General features: G+C 38.1%; 1 protein-coding gene across 1 annotated transcript in view; it reads right to left on the bottom strand.

The window, feature by feature from the left end:
• The window catches only part of LOC150076348 (phospholipase D1-like), a 601,970-nt gene that overhangs the window by 194,200 nt on the left and 382,289 nt on the right, over nucleotides 1–25,481 (bottom strand). Inside the window, exons 18-19 of the mRNA XM_090387327.1 lie at nucleotides 21,332–21,474; nucleotides 15,614–15,732 (exon numbers count right to left, since the gene is read on the bottom strand). Of these exons, the coding sequence (XP_090243453.1) occupies nucleotides 15,614–15,732; nucleotides 21,332–21,474 (262 nt within the window). The remainder of the gene's footprint in view (nucleotides 1–15,613; nucleotides 15,733–21,331; nucleotides 21,475–25,481) is intronic.

Genomic DNA, 25,481 nt, shown 5'->3' with positions numbered 1-25,481 from the left:
TTAACAACCCTGCCAACATTTGTATCGTCTGCAAACTTCGACACTAAGCCTGATATACCTTCATCAATATACCTGATATACCCTATGGAACTCCACTAATAACATTAGTCCACGAAGAGCAGCACCCTCTGTCTTCTCCCACTCAACCCCTTAATACCATTCTTCTCCAATGTGTACAGTAGTCTTCCATGTGCAACAGTGTCAAAAAATGCCAAGTATATGATATCAAAATTATTTTCTACATCCAGTTCCTTTGTAACCACATCATAGTATCCAATCAAATTTGTCAGACAAGACTTTCCCTTAACAAACCCATGCTGTGTCTGACTTGTTGCTGCAATCTTGTCTAGATGATTCTGCAATGCATCTTTAACCAGTGACTCCATTATTTTACCTGGAACAGAAGTTAAACTAATTGGTCTGTAATTACTCGTGTCACCCTTCGATTCCTCTTTTTGAATTGTCTTATTCTTTATTTAAAAACTTTTAAAGTTAAAGTGAACAGATCTTTAATAATTATGATTACCTTAAAGCTTAGCATTGTATTAATTTAAAATACAGTCAATATAGTTCTTTCAACTGCCAACAGAAATTACACGTAACCCATGTCTCCAAAATCTATTTCAGAAAGTTCTGTCCACTATGTACTCAATGAATGAGTACATAGTGGACAGAAATAGAACAGTTAGAAATAGAATGGGTGGAAGAATATTTGCTGATGCTATTGGTGGGGTGGGGGGGATACGCAGACTAATAGATTAACAGCAATTGTAGACAAAAGTTAAAGTTGTTGTTTGGTTTTTAGGAGCATTAGCAACTAAGGCCATATTGCTCTGGGGATATGCGGTGGTCGTTCCTTGACCTTTCCGCATCCTCCGTATTTGGTGGTCATGGGCTCGAACCCCTGTCTAATCAATAAGTGGGTTCTACGCACTGCTGCTCCTGCCCACCTGCTACGGAGACGCTGAGAAGTTAAAGTGATTTTTGCAATGCTTCTATTGGAATATGCAGCAGCTGGATTTGGTTTGGTTTGGTTTTGGTTTTTGTGGCACATGGGCAACTAAGGCCATGACGCACCAAGTCCAGCGGCACCTGGAAAGCAAGGTGTCATTGGGTTACAAGGCCTGCTGGGGATCTTCGTGGGACAAGAAAATACAGAGACTGTTAGAGTTATTAAGAGTAAAAATAGGTACATGTATACTTGAGTGCACACTAATGAAAGGAGGAGAGTAAACAAATTTGATGAACTGGTTAAATCACAAAATGCAATTTTGTAAGGATATCAGACATGCCACTGAGACATAAAAGAGCCAGAATTTGAATATGGTAAGTACAATGTAAATAGAAAAAAACAGGCAAGACGGGGAAGGGGGTTATGCTCTTGGTTAAGCATATAAAATGGATGTGCACCCAGTCGATGTGAATGGCCAATGTACAACTGCATTACAGGGAAATGGCCAATGCATTACAGGAAAATGACTGTGATGAGTCTAACAAACAACTATACAGACAAACAGAGTGGGTCAATAAATCAGAATGTCTTATAATGGGAAGTTTTAAATTTCCAGATATTGAATGGAACTTGTGGGCTGGTCACTCACACAATAGCAAGACTTTTCTGGATTCATTACATGGCTGTTTTCTACATCAGTATGTTATAGAGGCAGTAAGAGAAAGAACCTTTGATCTGGTTATTGGCAGTGACTCTTCATGTATTAAGAATCCACAAATAAAGAGAAATATTAGGTGGAGTGATTGCAGGGTATTGATGTGCGATTTACTTAAAGATGTAACTACTGTCATGGGTAAAGGGATGAGATTTTGCTTTTGTAAAAGTGCTACACTGATCTCAGATTGTTTTTGAATTCTATTCAGTGGGACCAACTGCAAATTTTAAGCTTTAGGTCAATAATCATAGGGCTACTAGGCTTTTAATACCAACTAAAAGTACTGTTCAACACTCAGATCTAAATGAATGCTAGAAGAACTGATGAGACTAGTAGCAGAGAAGAAAAACAAGGGATGCATAGAAAGATATAAATTATCAGGGTGTACAGAAACCTACACTGGGTATAAACTAATTTGCAATCAAGTGACAAAGGGGTTAGGCAAGCCAAGGAACATTACGAGAAGCCACTGGCAAGGAATAAAAAGAAAAGTAGCAAAGCCTTCTTTATTTACGTTAACACTAGAAGGAAAAGGGTGTCCACTAGATATGAATAGTATAGCTGTTAGTGATCGTGCTCAGGTTACTGAACTGAATAGATATTCTGTATCTACAAGTATTTATTAGTATATATTCTGCATCACACAGGAGGAATTTTTTAGGGGTCAGGACATTAGAAGTATATCAAATTCTAATAGGACTAAATGATTTTCCAATCACTAAGAGGAAAGTGGAAGATAAACTTGAAGCTAAAAGTAATTAAGGCACCTAGGGTGAATGGATCTATTCGCATATTAAGAGAGGCAATAAAAAAGGCAAGCAAACCTTTAACCATAATTATGAGATCATCCTTTGAGTCAGGGAAGGTCCCTATGGACTACAAATTTGTGACTATATCCTCAACCCAGAAAGGGAATCAAAGAAGTCAGCTTGACTTCTGTTCCATTGAAAATAAACTGGTTAAATACAGGACCATCTAGAGAGAAATGCAATTATATGGCAGTTGCAAAATGGATTTTTTAATGGTCGATCTTGTCTGCCAATCTGATTTGATGGATACTCTGATGTAGTAACAGAGGAACTGGATGCAACAAATAATTTTAACACTGTATACTTAATTTCAAAAAAACTTTTAATGCTGTTTCAAATTGGAAGCCTATGACATTAGGGGCAAGTTACTTCCATGGACAGAGAGATGGTTGAGGTGAGAAAAGAAGGAAAGTGATTACACTAGTCAACAAATTTTCAATGTTTTTTTTTTTTGTTTCTTTGATGAAAGTATTTTTTTTGTATTGTTTTGCATGTACTAAGTTTAGAAATCAGTACTAAAAAATTATTTTCTCAAGCTTTGAAAATGGCTGTTATGTCTTATTTTCTATAAAATACACTACATAGGCCTAAAATGAGATGAAAAAAGAACATCCATCATACTGCTTTAATATATCTTATATTGAAAAACATTACAAGACAGTTAAAAATAATAAGAATTGATATATTTTTGTTTATTTAAAAAAATATTAAATTCTATTGATCAGCAAAATAGATAAAATCACTCGATTCATATTTTACACTTCTTCTTTGTATCTGGAAAAGCAGCACTGCAGAGTTCCATTTGCTTTGGTATTGCTTCTCTATTGCCAAAATGTCCTGATGGAATCTTTCACCATGCTCATCACTTAAATGTGCCACAGCTGTCCAGGAAAAAATCCAAATGGGAGTGAAGAAAGTGTATTTTTAATTACATGTTGCAGCCTAATGTAAGGTATGACAACAAAATGTTTCTCACAAGCTGTTTATAGTAATCTGCTTTGTTGTTTCCCAAAAAGTTTGTTACTACAAGTTTGAAAGCATCCCAGGCCACTTTCTCATCACTATGCAGGATCTGGTCAAAGTGTTCGTCCTTGAGAAGGTCCCATATCTGTGGACTAATTTTCCTTTATTTTGGCCTCACTAAGTTTGGAAAATTTTCCTTGAGGTAATTATTTCATAAATCCCAATTTCATGTGTAAGGGAGGTAATAGGATTTTGCTTGGCTCAACTAGTGGATTGTAATGGACATTTTTTTATCCCTGTATCAGGTGATTGTCTTGAAGACAGCCTTTTCTTGTGTGATGAGAAGACTGTATTCTACTGTGCCAATTACAAAAAAAACTAAAATTTTGTGTTTCCCTGCTATATTCCTAACGAGGTGGCAATAAGTCACTGCAAATCTGCCATTGATACACTTTGAAGTTGATGGATTCAATAAGAAGCTTCATGTTATCATATGATTCTTTCATATGAATTGCATGGCCTACTGGAATTGATGATAGTACATTGCCATTATGTAGTAGCACTGCTTTTAAACACAATTTAGAAGATTCTATGAAGAGTGTCCAGTCTTGAGGGTTGCAGTCAATATTAAGTGAGTCCACTGAACCATTGAGGTCAGTGTAGACAAAAAGGGTTAAAAACTGGGTTAAATCTTTTTGGTGGCACTTAATGGTACTCGATACAGACTCAATGGTATACAGACACTTTAACACTATCTTAAAGGAGATTCCACTGTTGTAGTCTTGAGCCTAAAAGTTCTGCCTTATTTTTTGGTAAATCACGATCTCTGATAAGTTCATTTAAATTCATTTTGCCTTATTTTGTGTGGCTCTTCAGAGGGGAAATCTCTTCAGATGACTTATCTTGGTCATCACCTGACTCTTCATCAGATTCTAAGGTGAATGGTTATTCCTTTCCTACCAGTCAAATAGCAGATAGTTTATTTGAGTAGCTTAAGGTCAACATTTCTTCTTGGAAATCCCCTGCTGAAGAGGTGGTATCAAACAAAAATAACTGTTCATTATATGATCTGAAAGCTCTCTCCATACCATAGACAGGGCGGACAGCATTGATTGACTTTTGTGATTTAACCAGCTGCGGAGATTATAAGCACAAGCATTGCAGCAAATATGAGGTGCCCAGCTTTTGCCTTGGTCCCCAACCTTGCAACAAAAATAACAGTTTTGTGCTTTTTTATTATTATTAAAGTAATGGCATGCTTCTGCAATGTAAATGTCACTTCATCACAGGCATAACAAAAATTATCTGCACTATTTACATACTTAGATGCCATGCTAAATTTTATGTATTTGCTCAGCCAAAAACGACAAGTGTAGTATGGACTACACTTGTAGTCTATACTACACAGAATAAGTTCTGTCTACTGACTGACTAGACAGAAAATAGTGTGACTCAGCATCAATAGCTGCAGTTGCCCACACAAACTGCACCTTAAAGGACAAATTTCCCCAAAAATATGCTGAAAATGACATGTATAGTATCATCAAAACTGGGGCTAATAATCCATTGTAATGGTCATATTCGTATTTAGTACGAAACATTTAGCTCTTGATCAGTGTTATCAATGGGAACCTCTCTTCTTGGACTAATGTTATTAGTAATGCTCCCCTCCCCCAAGGAATCCACTGTTGGACTCATTGTGCTGAACCCATTGTTTTCAATATTTATTAATGATATTGATGATACTAATGATGAAGGGATATCAAGCTTAATGTTTAAGTTTGTAGATGATACAAAGGTTGGCAAGGTTAATTACAATAACTGGGATATGCTACTGAAACAAGATCTAGAAAATTAGGCAGATAGGCTGAGAAGTGGCAATTGAAATTTAACAGTGACAACTGAAGGTGCTGCACATAGGTAGTAATGATCCCAGAATAACACACAAAGTGGTACCACACTCAAGGTAATGGAGAATGATGAAGAGCTAAGGGTAACTGTGCAGTCAGACGTGAAGTTTTCTCAGTAGTGCAGATGCACTGCTAGGACAGGGTTTTTTTTTCAATGATATAGAGGAATTTTTCCAGCAGATATAAAGTGATTATCCCATTCCACAAGCAATTACTGCAGTGTTAACTTTTGTATTTTTGGACACCACTGCTAAAAAGTTGATGTGTAATGTATTGCCAGAACTCACTGCATGAAGCTGTAGTAGTAAAATGAGCTCTAACAGCAGATAAAATTCTGCTTCAGTAATTTACACACATTGATTGTATTGAACACTATCAAAAATAAAGTAAAAATTCATAGCAAATAAGCATACCAACCAATAAAATTACACAATATTTACGCTGACTGATTATCAAGTAACTAAAATTTGATGGACAGAAGGGCATAGAAATGAAAGTTGCAGGCCATAAGCTAAAAAAGTTCCATTTTCATCATTTTTAATACATGGAGTGGAAGGACTGAAAAGTTTTCAGCCCAATATAGATTGCAAACGTTTTCATGAAAGACAATATTGCCAATCTGTTACTGTGTCAACACCTGCAAACGTGAATGCCATTCGTGACCTGATGATGTAAGACCACAGAATAACATTGTGGCACATTCGACAACTCCCAAAAGCAAGCTCACAATACTGTGATGAATGTTTTGGGAATGAAAATTTCTTTGAGGTGGGTTCCTGAAGCACTGAAAGCAGACAAGGGTGAGGTATTGTCAGGAGATCATGCAGCAATTTTAAGCTAATGAAGCTCAGTTTTGGGGGAGTATGTTACTATGGGTGAAAAATGAATGCACCACTTCGACCCTGAAATGAAACAAAAATGGAAACAGTGGAAGCAACTCTCTTCTCCCTCCTCCTAAAAATTTTGAGTGCAGAAATTAGCTGGGAAAGTCATGGCATCCGTGGGATGCAGGAGTAATCATGGTTGATTTCCCAGAATGAGGTGCCTATCAATTCTGAGTATTATTCTAACCTTGTGAGACATTTCTGCAAGAGAAAAGAGGTGTGAGTAATTGACCAAAGGAATCATCTTTCATCAAGACAATGCACTGGCACACACAGAATTTGTGACTGAGGCAACACTGCATGTCTCAAACCACTTGTTGACTGCATCCATCACAGTACTGTGATGGATGGAGTCAACAAGTGATTTGAGTCAAAATCTTTTGAATTTTATTTGATCAGGTTACAAAAGCTAGTGAATCGTGGCAAAAAGTGTGTCGACTTAAAGGATGGAGGGGAGAACTAAGTTGAAAAATAAATAAATTTTCACAACTTTCCAGCATTCCTTCTCCGAAAGGCTAGAAGGAATGCTGGAAGGAATGCTAGTAAAACCTTCCAGTATATTTCATAAGTGGTAACTATCTCAGTACATTTGAATTTAAAGTGCTTTTAACAGTTATTGCATTGTAAAGAATTGCAGTATACAGAAACATATATTGTATACAACATAGATATATAGAAGTTGTTAATTAGCAACTAATAAAGTATAAATTGAAGAGTAAATAATATGCAAAACATATAGCTAAAGGACGTGACTATTAAAGATGCTGCACCAACATCTGTATTTGGGTTTTGACTCAGAATGACATTACAGTAGTGTCAAAAATCTGAATGTCAATAACCCAAATGAGCCAGCATTTATTTATTTATTTTTTATACTGGTGCCATAAAATCATTACAGTGTGCCAGTTATTGTGATCACATTTGCGAATTGAATTTTGATTCTATTTAACGGCAATTCTAATAAGTGAAAATTTGGAGGAATATTATCCGCAGGCTATAAAAATGAAGATATAAAGCACAAACTTACACTTTTATTAACTTACCAATTAACAAAATTAAATGATATATGAAAATCAGAAGAATATTATCCACAGGTTAGCAAAATAAAAATAATTTTACTTTTATGTGCATAGCTTAATTAATATACATACAGTACTATCTAAACATAACACTTTGTAATCTGATATTTCACACTTTCTAATCTGATACAGTTTACCAATGATTTTATTCCGAATATCAAGAAGTATCGTGAATGAGAAGATGAAATGGGAAAGGTCTTGCTTATCCTAGACAATGCGCCATCACATCCTTCAGTGGAAACATTGAACAAAATAGATGACGGATTCGAGGTCATGTTTCTTCCATCAAACGTTACCGCACTCCTCCAATCTATGGACCCAGGGAGTCATCGAATAGTTGAAGAGAATCTACAAAAAATAAGTACTGCACCATTTACTTTTAGCAGAAAGCATTGTAGCACTTTTCTAAAAAGCTCAGTCTCAAGGACAGCTGCTACACATTAGCTGACATGTGGGAATCACTCACTGCATAGAATTAAAAAAAAAAAAAAAAAAAAAAACTGTTGTCTACTGCAGAAGAAACCGTAGGAGATGAGCAGAATCGAACTGAAGGAGATGAGCAGAACTGAACTGAAGGAGATGAGGAACAAATACTGAATGAGATGATCAACTTGTTTTAATCAAACCCTGGGTTTGAAGATTGTGATGAAGGTGATGCAAGGGTGTGGATGGAAAATGATATTAATTCTACAGGGTCTCCTGTTTTAAATGAAAACGAAATTGTGAATGTAAAAGAACCTAGAGCTCCTGAAAATGATAAGGATGAAGATGACAATGAAGAAAATGACATCAACACCAGGCCTACGCATGCCGAGGCATTTACCATGCTAGAGACTGCAATGGTTTAGTACAAGCAAAAAACTGAATGTTGCTCAACTCAACTATTCTTGCTGAAAAGAGTTAGAAACAAAGTTTGAAAATGGTGCAGCAAAAAATAAGTAATTATTTTCATTAAAGACCCAAACATATGTGTTATTTTCATTAAAGACCCATACATATGTGTTATTGTGGCTGAAAGTTCCATTTGTTTTGTTACCTAAGAATAAAAATATGTAAGTACAGCTGAGTGATGTTATCTCTAAACTTACTAAACCTTTTTTTTTAGTCTCCAGAAAGGTATTTTTGATAACTTTGAAAATTCAAAAAAATTGGAAGTCTGAACTACTCCCAGTCCCAATTAGTTCAGATTATCGACACTCTACTGTAGGTGTCTTTATACTTGCTTAAGCGTGAATTAAGTGCTTTTGCTAAATCATGCAGTGCATGCTTATATTTTCTCTTATAGTTATTTCCTGCATTAAGTAAATTAACGTTCATATTCAAAATTTAAAACAAATACACCAACCGTTTAATTATAATGATTTAATACTGGAAACTATAAAATGTACCAAACAATACTACACTGTAAAATGATATATGCAAAAGACTGATTTACAAAATAAATATACGATGAAACTTTAATATACAATAAAATATAAATAAATAAAATATTTAAAATACAATATAGATAAAAGCAATAAAACATTGACCGAAGCTTTCGGAGGCTTCCGCCTCCTTTCTCAACAACAATGATGTTTAAGCAACACATCCTTAAGTAACAGGCTCACAGCACACGTGGTTGACCAGGCGCATGCTCAATATTTCTTCCATACGATCCAGAACCGGAAGCGGCTCGGGAGCGGGGAAATATAAAACGCTCGTCTTTTGCCAGGACCACAGCTTCTAGTAGGGGGTGAAATCGAACACCCCTGTCCCTATTCATATTATTGTTCTCAGACGAGCCTATCCACAAACTCTCTAGCCACTTACGGTCCCAGAACCTATGTACCCGGTCAATGATGACAGCATTCACCGGGGAGACCTGATGATGTTTCTCCCAATAATGCTCAGCAATGGCGGACTTATTGAACTCTGCGGTCTGTATAGCTCGCATGTGCTCCCCCAGATGGTCTTTTAGTTGCCGTCCTGTCTCCCCCACATAACATTCCCCACAGTCCGGGCATTTGACCTCATATACGACCCCACTACTGAAATCCCCAGGAATGGGGTCTTTGACCTGTGACAACACTGTGTGCAACTTCTGACCCGGAAGCTGCACACAGCGTGCCTGAAAGTCATGTAGCATTCTTGAAATTCGATCTGACAAGCCCGGATAGTAGGGAATATAAACTGTGGTGACTGGAACGGACGGTATTCCATGATTAGGCTCCACGCCTCTATTATATTTATCAATGACCCTCTGGGGGTAACCGCATTTCATAAGATCCACCCTAACTTGCCCAAATTCTTTCTCTCTCTCTCTCTCTCTCCTCAGAGGTGCTACAATGCGTCCTAACCCTACCCAAAAGTGCCCTGGCCATGCTGTTTTTATGCTGGGCAGTCTGTGTTGACCTATAATGGGTGTACTGGCTCCTACACATGGGCTTCCTAAACACTGTAGTACTAAGCCTGGAGCCTTCTCTACTCACCATTACGTCCAGGAATGGGAGGGAACCATTCACTTCCACCTCTGAGGTGAACTGTATAAAAGGAGAGAAATCATTGAGAACGCTAACTACATCCTCTTCTCTCCCCTTTTGCACCAAAGTGAACATGTCATCCACGTATCTCTTCCACTTGCGCCTAGGGAACTCCAAACTTGTAAAAACCCTATTTTCTAACTCTTCCATTGCCAGGTTTGCAACAATGGCGCTAATAGGAGAACCCATAGCTGTGCCGTGAACCTGTTTGTACATCACTCCTTTATACAGCAAAGTTGTACTCGGAAGACATAATTCTACACCACAGCATATATCCTCTACATTTAGGTGCGATCTAGTACTTAGGGTATCATCTCTTTGCAGTGCCACCTTTACACATTCCACCCCATGGGCTATGGGTATACAAGCAAATAATGACACCACATCCAGCGACACCATTATTTCATTCTCCCCTACATTTTGACTTTTAACGAATTTCACAAAATCCACACTGTCTTTAACAATAAACATGGACCGTCCCACTATAGGCGAAATCAGCTGCACCAGGAATTTTGACAAAGCATAGGTAGGGCTCCCAATAAAAGAAATAATGGGTCGTAACGGGACCCCCACCTTATGTGTTTTCAGCAGCCCATAAAACCTGGGCAGCTTACACCCCGTTGCATGCATAGACCAGTACTTTGTTTGACCAACACGTTGTTCTAAACCGGCTAGAGGATTTCTGCAGATGACCTTGTATGTATTATCATCCTGTAATAAATCTAAGGCTTTTTTATGATAATCATCACTATTTAATACTACTGTGGATCTACCCTTATCTTCCGGCAGAACCACAATATCTTCATCCTGCTTAAGTTCCTTTAACGCTTTTATTTGATTATGTGTGAGATTAGGGGTAGCCTTTCTGGCCTGACATAGGATGGCTGAGGCTTTTACCCGGATACGATTAGCAATGGGTTCTGGCAATTTACGAATTGCCCTCTCAATACCCATAGCTGTCTCAGTAATCGGAGGTTTAGGGGGTAACAAGGCAAACTTAGGCTCTAAAGCCAATACCCCCCTCTTGCTCTGTAGTTAAAGGTTTACCACTCAGATTATGAATAAAATTAGATTTATTAACCCTATACATATTTGCCTGTTCTTCCAATAACATATTGAATTTGCTAATGTGCCTCATCTTATATAAATGTGCAATCCTACCAACCCTATTATGAACTAACGTCCTGACAAATGTTAAATGTAAAGGGGATAGTGTACTACTAATGTTACCTAGAGATACACCAATCAATCTCCTATTGCATCTTAAGTCATCATGTAATTTCTGTATCCAAGTGTTCAACACCTTCTTCTGATACCACATAATAATCCTCATCATTCGCACATCCTCAAACGGTGCTTTAATCCTAAATCCATGCGGAACGAGTCCATGTTTCCTACAACGGTACGCAAATCTTAGTTGTTGTTGCTGCTTAACCTCTCCTATGCTGCACTTCTGAAACTGCCGGATGTGTTGCAAAACTGTATGGCCATAAACACTGACAATATCTTCAAAAAGGCCTCTAAGGTTGGGAGAGTACATATCCAGAATTTAAAACAAATACACCAACCGTTTAATTATAATGGTTTAATACTGGAAACTATAAAATGTACCAAACGATACTACACTGTAAAATGATATATGCAAAAGACTGATTTACAAAATAAATATACGATGCAACTTTAATATTCAATAAAATATAAATAAATAAAATATTTAAAATACAATAAAGATAAAAGCAATAAAACATTGACTGAAGCTTTCGGAGGCTTCCGCCTCCTTTCTCAACAACAATGATGTTTAAGCAACACATCCTTAAGTAACAGGCTCACAGCACACGTGGTTGACCAGGCGCATGCTAAATATTTCTTCCATACGATCCAGAACCTGAAGCGGCTCGGGAGCGTGGAAATATAAAATGCTCGTCTTTTGCCAGGACCACAGCTTCTAGTAGGGAGTGAAATCGAACACCCCTGTCCCTATTCATACTATTGTTCTCAGACGAGCCTATCCACAAACTCTTTAGCCACTTACGGTCCCAGAACCTATGCGCCCGGTCAATGATGACAGCATTCACCAAGGAGACCTGATGATGTTTCTCCCAATAATGCTCAGCAATGGAGGACTTATTGAACTCTGCTGTCTGTATAGCTCGCATGTGCTCCCCCAGACGGTCTTTTAGTCGCCGTCCTGTCTCCCCCACATAACATTTATTGGGAGCCCTACCTATGCTTTGTCAAAATTCCTGGCGCAGCTGATTTCTCCTATAGTGGGACGGTCCATGTTTATTGTTAAAGACAGTGTGGATTTTGTGAAATTCGTTAAAAGTCAAAATGTAGGGGAGAATGAAATAATGGTGTCGCTGGATGTGGTGTCATTATTTACTTGTATACCCATAGCCCATGGGTTGGAATGTGTACTGCAAAGAGATGATACCCTAAGTACTAGATTGCACCTAAGTGTAGAGGATATATGCTGTAGTGTAGAATTATTTCGAGTACAACTTTGCTGTATAAAGGAGTGATGTACAAACAGGTTCACGGCACAGCTATGGGTTCTCCTATTAGCGCCATTGTCGCAAACCTGGCAATTGAAGAGTTAGAAAATAGGGTTTTTACAAGTTTGGAGTTCCCTATGCGCAAGTCGAAGAGATACGTGGATGACACTTTCACTTTGGTGCAAAAGGGGAGAGAAGAGGATGTAGTTAGCTTTCTCAATGATTTCTCTCCTTTTATACAGTTCACCTCAGGGGTGGAAGTGAATGGTTCCCTCCCATTCCTGGACGTAATGGTGAGTAGAGAAGGCTCCAGGATTAGTACTACAGTGTTTAGGAAGCCCATGTGTAGGAGCCAGTACACCAATTATAGGTCAGCACAGACTGCCCAGCATAAAAACAGCGTGGCCAGGGCACTTTTGGGTAGGGTTAGGATGCATTGTAGCACCTCTGAGGAGAGAGAGAGAGAGAGAGAGAGAGAAAGAAATTGGGCAAGTTAGGGCGGATCTTATGAAATGTGGTTACCCCCAGAGGGTCATTGATAAATATAAGTGGAGCCTAATCATGGAATACCGTCCGTTCCAGTCACCACAGTTTATATTCCCTACTATCCGGGCTTGTCAGATCGAATTTCAAGAATGCTACGTGACTTTCAGGCACGCTGTGTGCAGCTTCCGGATCAGAAGTTGCACACAGTGTTGTCACAGGTCAAAGACCCCATTCCTGGGGATTCCAGTAGTGGGGTCGTATATGAGGTCAAATGCCTGGACTGTGGGGAATGCTATGTGGGGGAGACCGCCATTGCTGAGCATTACTGGGAGAAACATCATCAAGTCTCCCCGGTGAATGCTGTCATCATTGACCGGGCGCATAGGTTCTGGGACCATAAGTGGCTAGAGAGTTTGTGGATAGGCTCGTCTGAGAACAATAGTATGAATAGGGACAGGGGTGTTCGATTTCACTCCCTACTAGAAGCTGTGGTCCTGGCAAAAGACGAGCGTTTTATATTTCCACGCTCCCGAGCTGCTTCCGGTTCTGGATCGTATGGAAGAAATATTGAGCACGCGCCTGGTCAACCACGTGTGCTGTGAGCCTGTTACTTAAGGATGTGTTGCTTAAACATCATTGTTGTTGAGAAAGGAGGCAGAAGCCTCCGAAAGCTTCAGTCAATGTTTTATCGCTTTTATCTTTATTGTACTTTAAATATTTTATTTATTTATATTTTGTTGTATATAGACTCAAGCGTTTAGGGCATAAGCCTCAAGCTATGAAGGAGTCTAGACTATGTATAAATATAGTGCAAATGCATCAGAAATACATAGCTGTATCTGAATAAATCAGATTATTAATAAAACGGCATCGTTTTAAGTTATATCTCATATTGTGAATACCTTCACAACGAGTTGCCATGATATTGCACTACTTCGAATAAGTAACGCTTCACCTAAGGAGAAGACTAATGTTACTTATTCTCAGATGGATACCACCACCACCCAGACGGCACCGTTTCAGGGCTATTTGGCCCTTCTTCGGTGGGTGTGTAGGTACCCAAGTGATGCAATGATGGCAAAACAGTTATGAAGTATAACTCCACAATATGAGAGATGCCTGATGGTGTATCATGTATTTAGACTCAAGCGTTTAGGGCATAAGCCTCAAGCTATGAAGGAGTCTAGACTATGTATAAATATAGTGCAAATGCATCAGGAATACATAGCTGTATCTGAATAAATCAGATTATTAATAAAACGGCATCGTTTTAAGTTATATCTCATATTGTGAATACCTTCACAACGAGTTGCCATGATATTGCACTACTTCGAATAAGTAACGCTTCACCTAAGGAGAAGACTAATGTTACTTATTCTCAGATGGATACCACCACCCAGACGGCACCGTTTCAGGGCTATTTGGCCCTTCTTCGGTGGGTGTGTAGGTACCCAAGTGATGCAATGATGGCAAAACAGTTATGAAGTATAACTCCACAATATGAGAGATGCCTGATGGTGTATCATGTATTTAGACTCAAGCGTTTAGGGCATAAGCCTCAAGCTATGAAGGAGTCTAGACTATGTATAAATATAGTGCAAATGCATCAGGAATACATAGCTGTATCTGAATAAATCAGATTATTAATAAAACGGCATCGTTTTAAGTTATATCTCATATTGTGAATACCTTCACAACGAAGAAGGGCCAAATAGCCCTGAAACGGTGCCGTCTGGGTGGTGGTATCCATCTGAGAATAAGTAACATTAGTCTTCTCCTTAGGTGAAGCGTTACTTATTCGAAGTAGTGCAATATCATGGCAACTCGTTGTGAAGGTATTCACAATATGAGATATAACTTAAAACGATGCCGTTTTATTAATAATCTGATTTATTCAGATACAGCTATGTATTCCTGATGCATTTGCACTATATTTATACATAGTCTAGACTCCTTCATAGCTTGAGGCTTATGCCCTAAACGCTTGAGTCTAAATACATGATACACCATCAGGCATCTCTCATATTGTGGAGTTATACTTCATAACTGTTTTGCCATCATTGCATCACTTGGGTACCTACACACCCACCGAAGAAGGGCCAAATAGCCCTGAAACGGTGCCGTCTGGGTGGTGGTATCCATCTGAGAATAAGTAACATTAGTCTTCTCCTTAGGTGAAGCGTTACTTATTCGAAGTAGTGCAATATCATGGCAACTCGTTGTGAAGGTATTCACAATATGAGATATAACTTAAAACGATGCCGTTTTATTAATAATCTGATTTATTCAGATACAGCTATGTATTCCTGATGCATTTGCACTATATTTATACATATTTTGTTGTATATTAAAATTTTCATCGTATATTTATTTTGTAAATCAGTCTTTTGCATATATCATTTTACAGTGTAGTATCATTTGGTACATTTTATAGTTTCCAGTATTAAACCATTATAATTAAACGGTTGGTGTATTTGTTTTAAATTCTGGATATGTACTCTCCCAACCTTAGAGGCCTTTTTGAAGATAAAATTCATATTATAGAATTATTGCATTAATCCAAATGCAAGGAAAAAAGTTTATCAGAGAGGAGGATGAGGGGAAAAACTGCATAAATATAAAAAACTGTTAATTTATTATAAAAATAAATGTTTTTTTTTTTCTCTTGTTTTGCAATAAAGCCGATTATAACAAAGGATATATTTATTGAAATATATTTCAACAATAAAACTACAACAAATTCTACACATAGAAAACATTTCATGAATGGTCAAATGTATGAAAAGTATAAACGATTTTACTTTGGCAAAGTTCCATCTCTGTATAAAATGACGGGCAATATCTCGGGCAACATGTCCTTCAATGTACATCCCAATGTCATGCCATGGCATTCTTGGAATAGTATGACGATCTAGAATATCTGGGATTTAGAGAAGGGATGGGGAAAATAAACAAAATCTGAATAAGTTTGTTTATAGTTTTCTGAGCAACCATTAATTTGGTAAATGTAAGAATATTATTTTAAAAATAATAATAATACTATACTATATGTAAAATTATGTTGATATTTGTGTAGGGCATTACATGCTTACAAACACAACTAAACTACTCTTACATGCTACCCTATTAGCATATTAGACAGTCAGCAGCCCAAGTATGTGAGAGTAAGACTTATGAGGCTAAATGGAATTTTACTAAATGGAATTTTGCTAAATGGAATTTTTAAGGAGTAAGAGAGTAAGAATAATGAGGCTAAATGGAATTTTACTACCTGTCACTTTGTAATGACAGGTAGTTATTGTTATTTGGTTTTTAGGAGCCTTAACAACTAAGGCCATATTGCTCCGGGGATATGCAGTGGTCATTCCCGGACCTTTCTGCATCTTCTATATTTGGTGATCACGGGCTTGAACCCTGGTCTAATCAAGAAGCGTCTGCTACACACTGCCGCTCCTGCCCACCTAGCTACAGAGGCACCTGACAGGTAGTAAAATATACTTATTAATAAGTGACACTTCATGGAATTGGTGTAGTCACTAATGACTATCAGAAAGTTCACAAAGAGTAGGACTATCAATGCCTGGGCTGTGGAAGCAACCTCTAGAGCACCAGCAGAAGTAATACTGATGCAAACTATACCAAAGATTTATAATCAGTGGAAACAAACTAAAAGCATGTAGCAACAATTACAAGGCAGGCTGGAATTAGCTGAGTGATAAATTTGGAAGTAAACAGTTACCTATGCTGTATGTTCAATAGAGCAATATTCTTGTCTCTATCCTGTAAACTTCCTACGTGGCTGTCCCAGAGCATAAACAAAAAATTAAGAACAACTTCTTTCCATGATCTCTGCAAAAAATCGAAATGTGACACTATAAAATCCTGTTCAGTAAAATAAATTCACCTTCATTGACACACAGGAAGTACCCATATAAACTAGTATCACATAACAGGCAAACAATAGGTCTATGCAGTTACCCTGTTTGCTGTAAGCCTTTTGCAAGGACAGAAGACTGTCTTACTACTGCAGACCAGGTTCTTGCATTGTTGATATTGTATCCAGATAGCATGGGGATATTCCAGGACAACAATACCACCTCATAAGATGAGAATTGTGTAGGACTGATTTCAAAAACCAAATAAATGTAGCATCTTCCTTGGCAAACCTGCCTCCCCCACTGGCCTCTATATTTAAATACAACTGAGATCCTATGGAATCACTTGGAAAGATGGCTTGCCATGTCAAAAGAGGAATACAGCATTTCAACTTACATTAAAATATCTGTTTATTTCAAGTTGAAAATCACATACAGATGAGAATCAGATACAGATGAAATGTTTCGTGGTATGTTCTTACCAATCCTTCCGTGCCTGAAAGGACAGAAAATGAAAGGTTATAAGTTACTATAGTACAATAAAATAACATAGGTCAATAATTTAAGATTAAAGTTACCATTTTAAAAAACAATCTGCATTAAAATTTACTAATTATGTAGAGGATAAGAATTAAATGTGGAAAAAAAATACACACATTTGATATCATTACTACTTTACCATTACATATATCAGAAAGGCTAAAGGTTTAACTCATGAACCAACATGGTTATTTGGTTATTAATTATGAACTAACATGGTTATGAGGAGGATCCACACACACACACACACACACACACAGGTTTTAAAAACCTGTCATTATCAGGTTGTTCTTTGTATAATCTGGTTAGCAGAAGCTTTGCTAATGATAGATTTGACTTATGAACTAATGGAAGAAGATCTCTACACTAGCCTAACATTAATAACTAGACATCTGCATAACTACAAATAATCTTTAGCTTTAGAAAGCCTCTAGTCTCTGTGGAACACTCACCACCAGTTTTTGTAAATGTCCTCTGATATTTTCTGCCATTTGGTCTTCAAAGCAGTGACTATTTCGGCTCTGCTTTTTTGGGTCATCTCTCCTCCCACGCACCCAACAATCCAATTCAACCCAGAAGTTCACTATAGGATTGAAGTCAGGGCATATTAATGGTAGGACAGTGTATACACAGAGTTTTTAAAAATTCTCATTATCAGGTTGTTCTGGTTACCAGAGGCTTTGTTAATTCTTTGTTAATTCAAAGTTTAATTCTTATTCTCTGCATAATTAGTAAAATTTAATGCAGATCAATTTTTTAAAAAAAGTAACTTTAACTGATAATCTTAAATTATTAAATAATGTTATTTCATTGTATTATAGTAACTTATAACCTTTTATCTGCTGTCTTTACAGTCACTGATGAGTATATACTAACATCACTAGGGCTACTTGTATAATCAATGCCAAGGAGAACTGCTGTGGTCATTGCCACTTAAGGACTAAATTGCTAATACAGTCAGACCTATCTTTAATGAACTTCCATACAGTGAATTTTTCTATTTAGCGAATTTTTTTGATTTTCCCATGGTCATTACACTGAAAATAGTTTCCATATATTGAAGAAAATTTCAATATAATGAACTGATTTCGAGAGGCCTGAGTAAGCATTGTTCGCACCTCTGGCCTTTAGGCAATAGAGCTGATGCTGTAGAAAGCAGAAATTAAAAGCTAAAAGGATTAAGAATTAATCCCTTTAGATTTTAAGAGCTAAAACAGTCCACTTAGTGGTGCCCATAAAACTTATACAACACTACTACCGTAAAAACAAGGTGGCAGTGACTGTATGGGTTTTACGGGCAACAGTGTCTACTGTACTGAGAAGTCGTGCTGGTAAACTGCTATCTATGTGTCTGTGGCCATTGGCAACAGTCCACTTAGTGGTGCCCATAAAACTTATACAACCACTACCACCGTAAAAACAAGGTGGCAGTGACTGTATATGGGTTTTACGGGCAACAGTGTCTACTGTACTGAGAAGTCGTGCTGGTAAACTGCTATCTATGTGTCTGTGGCCATTGGCAAAGATTAAGGCATATTCCAGAAACAGAAATTAGCTCTTGTCAACCTGTTTTCTACTGAAAGCTGCCTATTCGAGAATTAGGAGATTCATCTGTTGTTTGGCAGAAATGAGTAATCTGCACTTTCACTAAATTTCACCTGATTTAGCGGGATTCTCTTGGTGGATCCTTGTAGGGGATAAGAAAAGAAGAATCTTGAGGGGGTCACACAAGTCCGTGCATTTATTAGGAGCTGCACAGCTCTCTGTTGAAGATTTGGGCTATCCCCACAGTCATGTGAGGGAAGGGGGAAACAGCCAATTTAAAATTTGTCACAGAAGGAAGCAGCTACTTCCTCTTGGGGTATTCAGGGACATAGAAGACAATAGTAAGGTCTGTTTTGCAGCTAAAGTTATGTTCCAAGATAGATTCTGTCCATATAAAGTTTATGGCGGGGGGAATCACAAAATACGTGTTTCTAAGGCAGGAACAATGGTATATGACACAAATTGGTAGAGCACTCTTGCAGCTTGGGCTTGGCACGATATAGGGCACCTCCTCAGTGAAGTGCAACCTACCAGCATGGCAACCACTTTATATTGGTGCCTCTCTATGGCCCTGATGTCAGCCACATGCGGTCTGACAACAAAGGACACAGATAGAAAACGCTGATAAATTGCCAAATTCACAGTAAGTTAATAAGGTTTTCTCACCTAGGGGGTCCTTGAATGAAGATCAATCGATGAGCACACTTTTCTTGAATAATTAGACATTTAAAACACATATTTAGACACAAAATTCAGGAGCACTTAAAAACGTGACTGCACGTTATAGCGGCCATATTGGCTACCAGTTGCGATGTACGAACTCCAGACAGGTGATGTTCAAAATGCTCCAGTAGCAATGCATATGACTTGGCAACATACTGGGTATAGCCACCATAGTACGCTGTTTCTGGCAGATGCATACATTTGGGATACAGAATCTAAACTAGATTGGACCAGCACGATAGAGAGATGGGGTAAAGTCATCAACAAAGAAGGCACTGTTTACAGTTGGAGGAAGTTGTCAGTAAAAAAATTAACTTTAATAGCAAAAAGTGTAACACTTAGAACTGAACATTGGAGGAGCCCTTCCCTTGGCAAAAAGGTCAAGAGAGAATGGACTCCACACAAACTTGGAATTAGGGATTCAAAAAACAATATATTTTTAATAAAAAGAGCTAGATGACCCCCCCCCTAACAAGAAGATTACAGATATATTTTTTTATATTCCAAATCTCCAAGATGTGTCATATGCATTTTATATATCAAAGAAAATAGACACCAGATGCTTATGTTTGAGGAAAGCATCTTGAATAGATGTTTCCGGTCTTATTAAATGTTCAAGTGTTGATCTATTCCTTCAGAAGCCACATTGTACTTTGGAAAGGAGGTCATTTGCTTCTAAATACCACGAGATGGGCAGTGGCAACTTTTTTTAAGAACAATTGGGTGAAAATAGTTCGGAAGTTTTGGATCCTTTCCTGGCTTGGGAAAGGCAAGCACAATTGGCTTATTCCAGAAACCAGAAACCAGTCTTCAAGATAGATTCTGTTGTACAAACAAAGCAGCCGATCCATATATTCAGATGAAAGATTTTTGATCATCTCATGATGGATGTCATCTGGCCCACCAATTCACTTCTGCAATGGGAGCTCTTTTTAATAAAAAGAGCTAGATCACCCCTAACACGAAGATTATTGATATCTTTTTAGATTCCCATCACAGAGCCCAAATGGGATGTCCACTACCCAACAAGCAATAAATGCACCTGGGAACAGAATGCCAGGGCTACCCAGACATCATTCATAACTGCACCTCCACCAGCCTGAATCCTGTCTCTTGCACCATGAAAGTAGGAGCATGTTATTGACACAGTTGACCCTTGCAGGTGAACCCACTAGCCAAATGATCCTGGCCGAGCCATCCGGGGATTGCAGTGCAGGGCAAACACACTGGATTACTATGCTGTTAACCTGGAACCTAGGCTGTGGGAGTTGGATCCCAATGATGCTGCCGACCGGGCTAGCCGAGTGGGTAAAGTACCTGCCCGGCAACCCCAAGGTCGCGGGTTCGATTCCCGCCTCGGGCTTGGATCAAAGTACTGCAAAAAACCTTGGGAGGTGCAATATGGCCACAGAAGCCGATGCGCCAACAACTACCAAATCAAAAAAAAAAAAAAAAAAAAAAAAAAAACCAATGATGCTAATTTGGAAGACCAGCAGAATCAGTGGGAGGTCCCTCACCATGTGTAGATGCCCACATTAAGGGGTGTTATGTCTGTAAAAGCGTTTGTGTGTGTGTGTGTGTGTGTGTGTGTGTGTGTGTGTGTGTGTGTGTGTGTGTGTGTGTGTGTGTGTGTGTGTTCACAGGTTAATTTGCATCTTGTGTAGGCTAAAAAATCCCAACCAACCTCTTCCATGAATTGGGTACCATAACAATTATTCCATTATAATTAGCTTTTTTTTTTTTTTTTCGTTTACACTATTTTCCCTGTCATTTTATGATGGGTTCTACAATTAGATTTAATAATTATAATCAAATTTGAGTGTAGAAAATGCTTACCGTGCCATGGTTCATCTAAATGTGTTAGATCCCTTAAGATAAAATTTGAATAATCTTTTCCAAACCAGAATTTGCAAGATCCCTCCATTCCAAATGACTCAAGTGTTAAATTATTAACTGGAAAGTTGAAACTTTTATCTGCTCTACAAAATAAATAAATAAAAAAATATATATGTTATGTAAAATTGTAATTTACTTAACTTTAAGATTATGTTTAGGAAGGAATTTAAAATCTTTTCAACCTTCAAGGAGGCATTAAGAAGTTATAAATGCATAAAAGCATTTTCCAATATGACTGGGCAGTCACAGAGAGTTGTTGTTGTTATTTGGTTTTTAGGAGCATTAGCAACTAAGGCCATATTGCTCCGGGGATATGCGGTGGTCATTTCCTGACCTTTCCGCATCCTCTGTATTTCATGGTCATGGGCTCGAACCCCGGTCTAATCAAGAAGCGTGTGCTACGCACTGCCGCTCCTGCCCACCTGGCTATGGAGGTGTCAGTCACAGAGAGCAGATGTTTCTTTCTTTGCTCTATAGAGGGCAGATTTAAGTCTAGAAGATTGATGGTTAAGAATTAATGGTTAAGGTTAAGATTGAGGGTTAAGGTAAAGAATTCGGTAAGCTAATTTTTGCTTTTGCTGAATTTCTTTAATATTTTGTAAATTTAATTTTTATAATATTATAAATTAAATTTTGATCATTTTTGAAGTTACATTTTATGATATGTTCCAAATTTAATTCTTACCTTTTGTAAAGCTAATTCTGGCGAGTTAGCTTTACATAAAAATAATAAAGCATGCACAGGATAAAGAATTCAGTAGTTCATAAATATTTGGTATCTGCTTAATTAGTGTAACATTTTGTAATGTTAGTAGTGTAATACTTTGCAAATATAAATCTTACCTTAATAACGATTGTTACTAAACTGAATGCTTTATATGAGGATATCATAATTCAGAAGGAAATAGCAATAGAAAATTCTTGTATCAGTCATGAGTTCATTACATGATAGACTTTGTTAATGATGCAAGGAGTGTCAGTCTAATGTCACAGTCTAAAACTTGGTGCATTGCTCTCTCGTGTCTCTCGTGCTTGCACTGAGTCACTGAAGAAATGGGTGCTTGCACGAGAGACAAATAAAACTGGGAAGTTGTCAAGGACTCAAAGTATCTAGGGACCAAAGTATCTGCACCTTGATTTGGAGCACCAGACATTACAGTTAAATGCATACAGGTCTAGTTCAAGATGATTTAGTTTTATTGGAAGACATTATTATCAAGAAAATGAACAACATTTTCAGTAACAAGGATAGATAGACTATGACCAAGGTGTGTCTACTGGGAGCAACAGTTAATATCTCCAACAGAATGTCAGATTTTAAGAAGAGGATAAAAAAAGCATTAGTATTAGTAGTAGCAATTATAAGCAATCTTATATGGCATCAGCCAAAAAAAAAAAAAAAAACTTTCCCCATATCACCTGTCCATCCGATCCAATAGTTCGTCTAGTTTCTAGTTGAGTTTATTCAAACTATCCACACTTCAACGACAGATAGATGTTTGTTCCAACAATCAACTACCTGTTAGCCGAAGCCAAATTTCTGTACATTGATCCTGAAACTATCTTTACTCAATTTGAATTTGTGTGTGTGTGTGTGTGTGTGTGTGTGTGTGTGTGTGTGTGTGTGTGTGTGTGTGTGTGTGTGTGTGTGTGTGTGTGTGTGTGTGTGTGTGTGTGTGGTATGAGCAAGAGAAAGGGTTCCATCAACACTGCACTTACTGATAGGAGGGAGTACATGTTGTCAATCAATTTGGCCATGGAAAGAATGTGCAAGGCTCATGGGGTAGAATTTTTCTCAACGTCTGTGCTTGTTAACAGGAGAGTAGTAGTAGTAGTGGCATTTGAGGCAAGAAAGCAAGTGTATGAAAGAAGCAAGAAAGCAAGCTAAAGGCAAATTTCCGAACATCTATTCTACATCTGTCGTTTCTTAATTTGAATTTATGCCCCCTTAGGTTCGTAATCTGAACAAGTGGAAGGATCCCATCAGAATTCAGCGTGCTCAATTCATTCAAGGCCTTCTACACCTCGATCAGATCACCGCGCAGGTGCCTAGTCTCCATCCACTGCAATTTGCAGAACTTAAACCTCTCTTGGTAAGAGGATCCCTTCATTCCCCTCACCAATCTTGTTGCCCTTCTTTGTACATGCTCAAGCAAATCTACATCCTTCCTAAAATGAGGCCTCCAGACCTTTCCGCAGTACTCAAGGCGTGGCCTGACCATTGCGTTATACAGAGGGACAATCACCTCCTTTTCCCTGCTAGCAAAATTCCTATATATCATTGACAAAACCCCATGACCTGCCCTGCCAGCCTGTCTGCATTACTCAGAAAACTTCATATCTGACTGCACAACTACTCCCAGATCTTTTTCAATTTCTACCACCTTAAGTGTAGTACCACACAGTTGGTACGTTTCTCTGGGGTTACTTCTACCCATATGCAGTACTTTGCATTTGTCAAGGTTAAACTTCAGTTGCCACTTCTTAGCCCATCTGCCCAAATTATCTAGATTCTGTTGTAGTAGCACACTGCCATTACTGTCATTAACAACTCTGCCAACCTTTGTATCATCTGCAAACTTCAACACTAAGCCTGATATACCTTCATCAATATCATTGATAAATATACAAAACAACAGACGACCCAACACCGAACCCTGTAGGACTCCACTAATAACATTAGTCCACGAAGAGCAGCACCCATTAATTACCACCCCTGTCTTCTCCCACTCAACCATCCTTTTATCCATTGTGGCAACTTACCCTTAATACCATTCTGGTCAAATTTGCACAATAGTCTTCAGGAAAGCTTTTGACACTACGCAACAGTGTCAAAAGCTTTCCTGAAATCCAAATATCTGATATCAAAATTATTTTTTGCATCCAGTTCCTTTGTAACCACATCATAATATCCTATCAAATTTGTCAGACAAGACTTTCCTTTAACAAACCCATGCCGTACCTGAATTATTGAGAGACAGGATACTTGAATAGAAGGGGTGCAAGGATGATGCTATCGAGGCAGTGATAGGTGGGCCATAAAACTGCAAGCTTGGAAAGAAAACACAGACTAATAGTTTATCTAGAGCCACAGGCAGAGGTGAACGTGATTCTTGCATTACTAATATTGGTACATGATACATTTCCATCAAGAAAAGCAATGTGCCTGGGGTTTCGGGCATTGTTATAGGTCACCATGGCACAAATGAATTCATGGGCTGTGTTAGGGCAACTAAGCATAAGAACATGCACATGTACACTATGCTAGGAACATTGTAAATAAATTTGATGAATTGGAAGTATTGATTAAGTTGTTGAATGCAGACACTGTAGGAATAGCAAAGACATGGTGTCACTCCAGACATAACTGATGCTCAATTTGAATATGGTAATTACAACGTATACAGGAAGGACAGATAAGATAGGAGAGGTGGAGGGGTTATGCTCTTAGTTAATAAGAATATTAAATCTAAGGCAGTGCATCAAGTTGATTTGGATGAAAAGTGCAATGTTGAGTCAGTTTGGAGTGATATAGCATTAGCAGAGGCATATGATGTAAGAAAGAAAGCTTATGCAGCATCAGCCAATAAAAAAAAACGTTCCCATTTCACCCCTCCATTTGTTCCAAATACGTGTCCAGCTCAGCCTTAAATTTATTTAGACTATCAACTTCCACAACAAAGGATGGAAGTCTGTTCCACCAACCAACTACCCGCTGGCTAAAGGCAAACTTCCGCACATCTATCCTACATCTGTCTTTCCTCAATTTGAATTTTTGCCCTCTCAGGTGATTATTCTGAGCAAAAGGAACAATCCCACCAGCATTGAGCATGCTCAAACCATTCAAGGCTTTATACACCTCAATCAGATCACCTCACAGGTGCCTAGTCTCCAGACTCTGCAATTTGCAAAATTTAAACCTTTCTTTGTAAGAGCAACTGTTTGTTCCATCCACTAACCTTGTTACCCTTCTCTGTACTCGTTCCAACAGCTCTACATCCTTCTTAAAATGAGACCTCCAGACCTGTATACCATACTCAAGGTGTGGCCTGACCATTGCCTTATACAAGGGGATAATCACCTCCTTATC

The sequence above is a fragment of the Mastigoproctus giganteus genome, chromosome 13 (genome assembly GCF_048544385.1).
Source record: "Mastigoproctus giganteus isolate SK-2022 chromosome 13, ASM4854438v1, whole genome shotgun sequence".
NCBI classification, from domain to species: domain Eukaryota; kingdom Metazoa; phylum Arthropoda; class Arachnida; order Uropygi; family Thelyphonidae; genus Mastigoproctus; species Mastigoproctus giganteus.
Note: the sequence above shows the minus strand (reverse complement) of the source record. Positions and strands in the feature narration are given on the sequence as shown.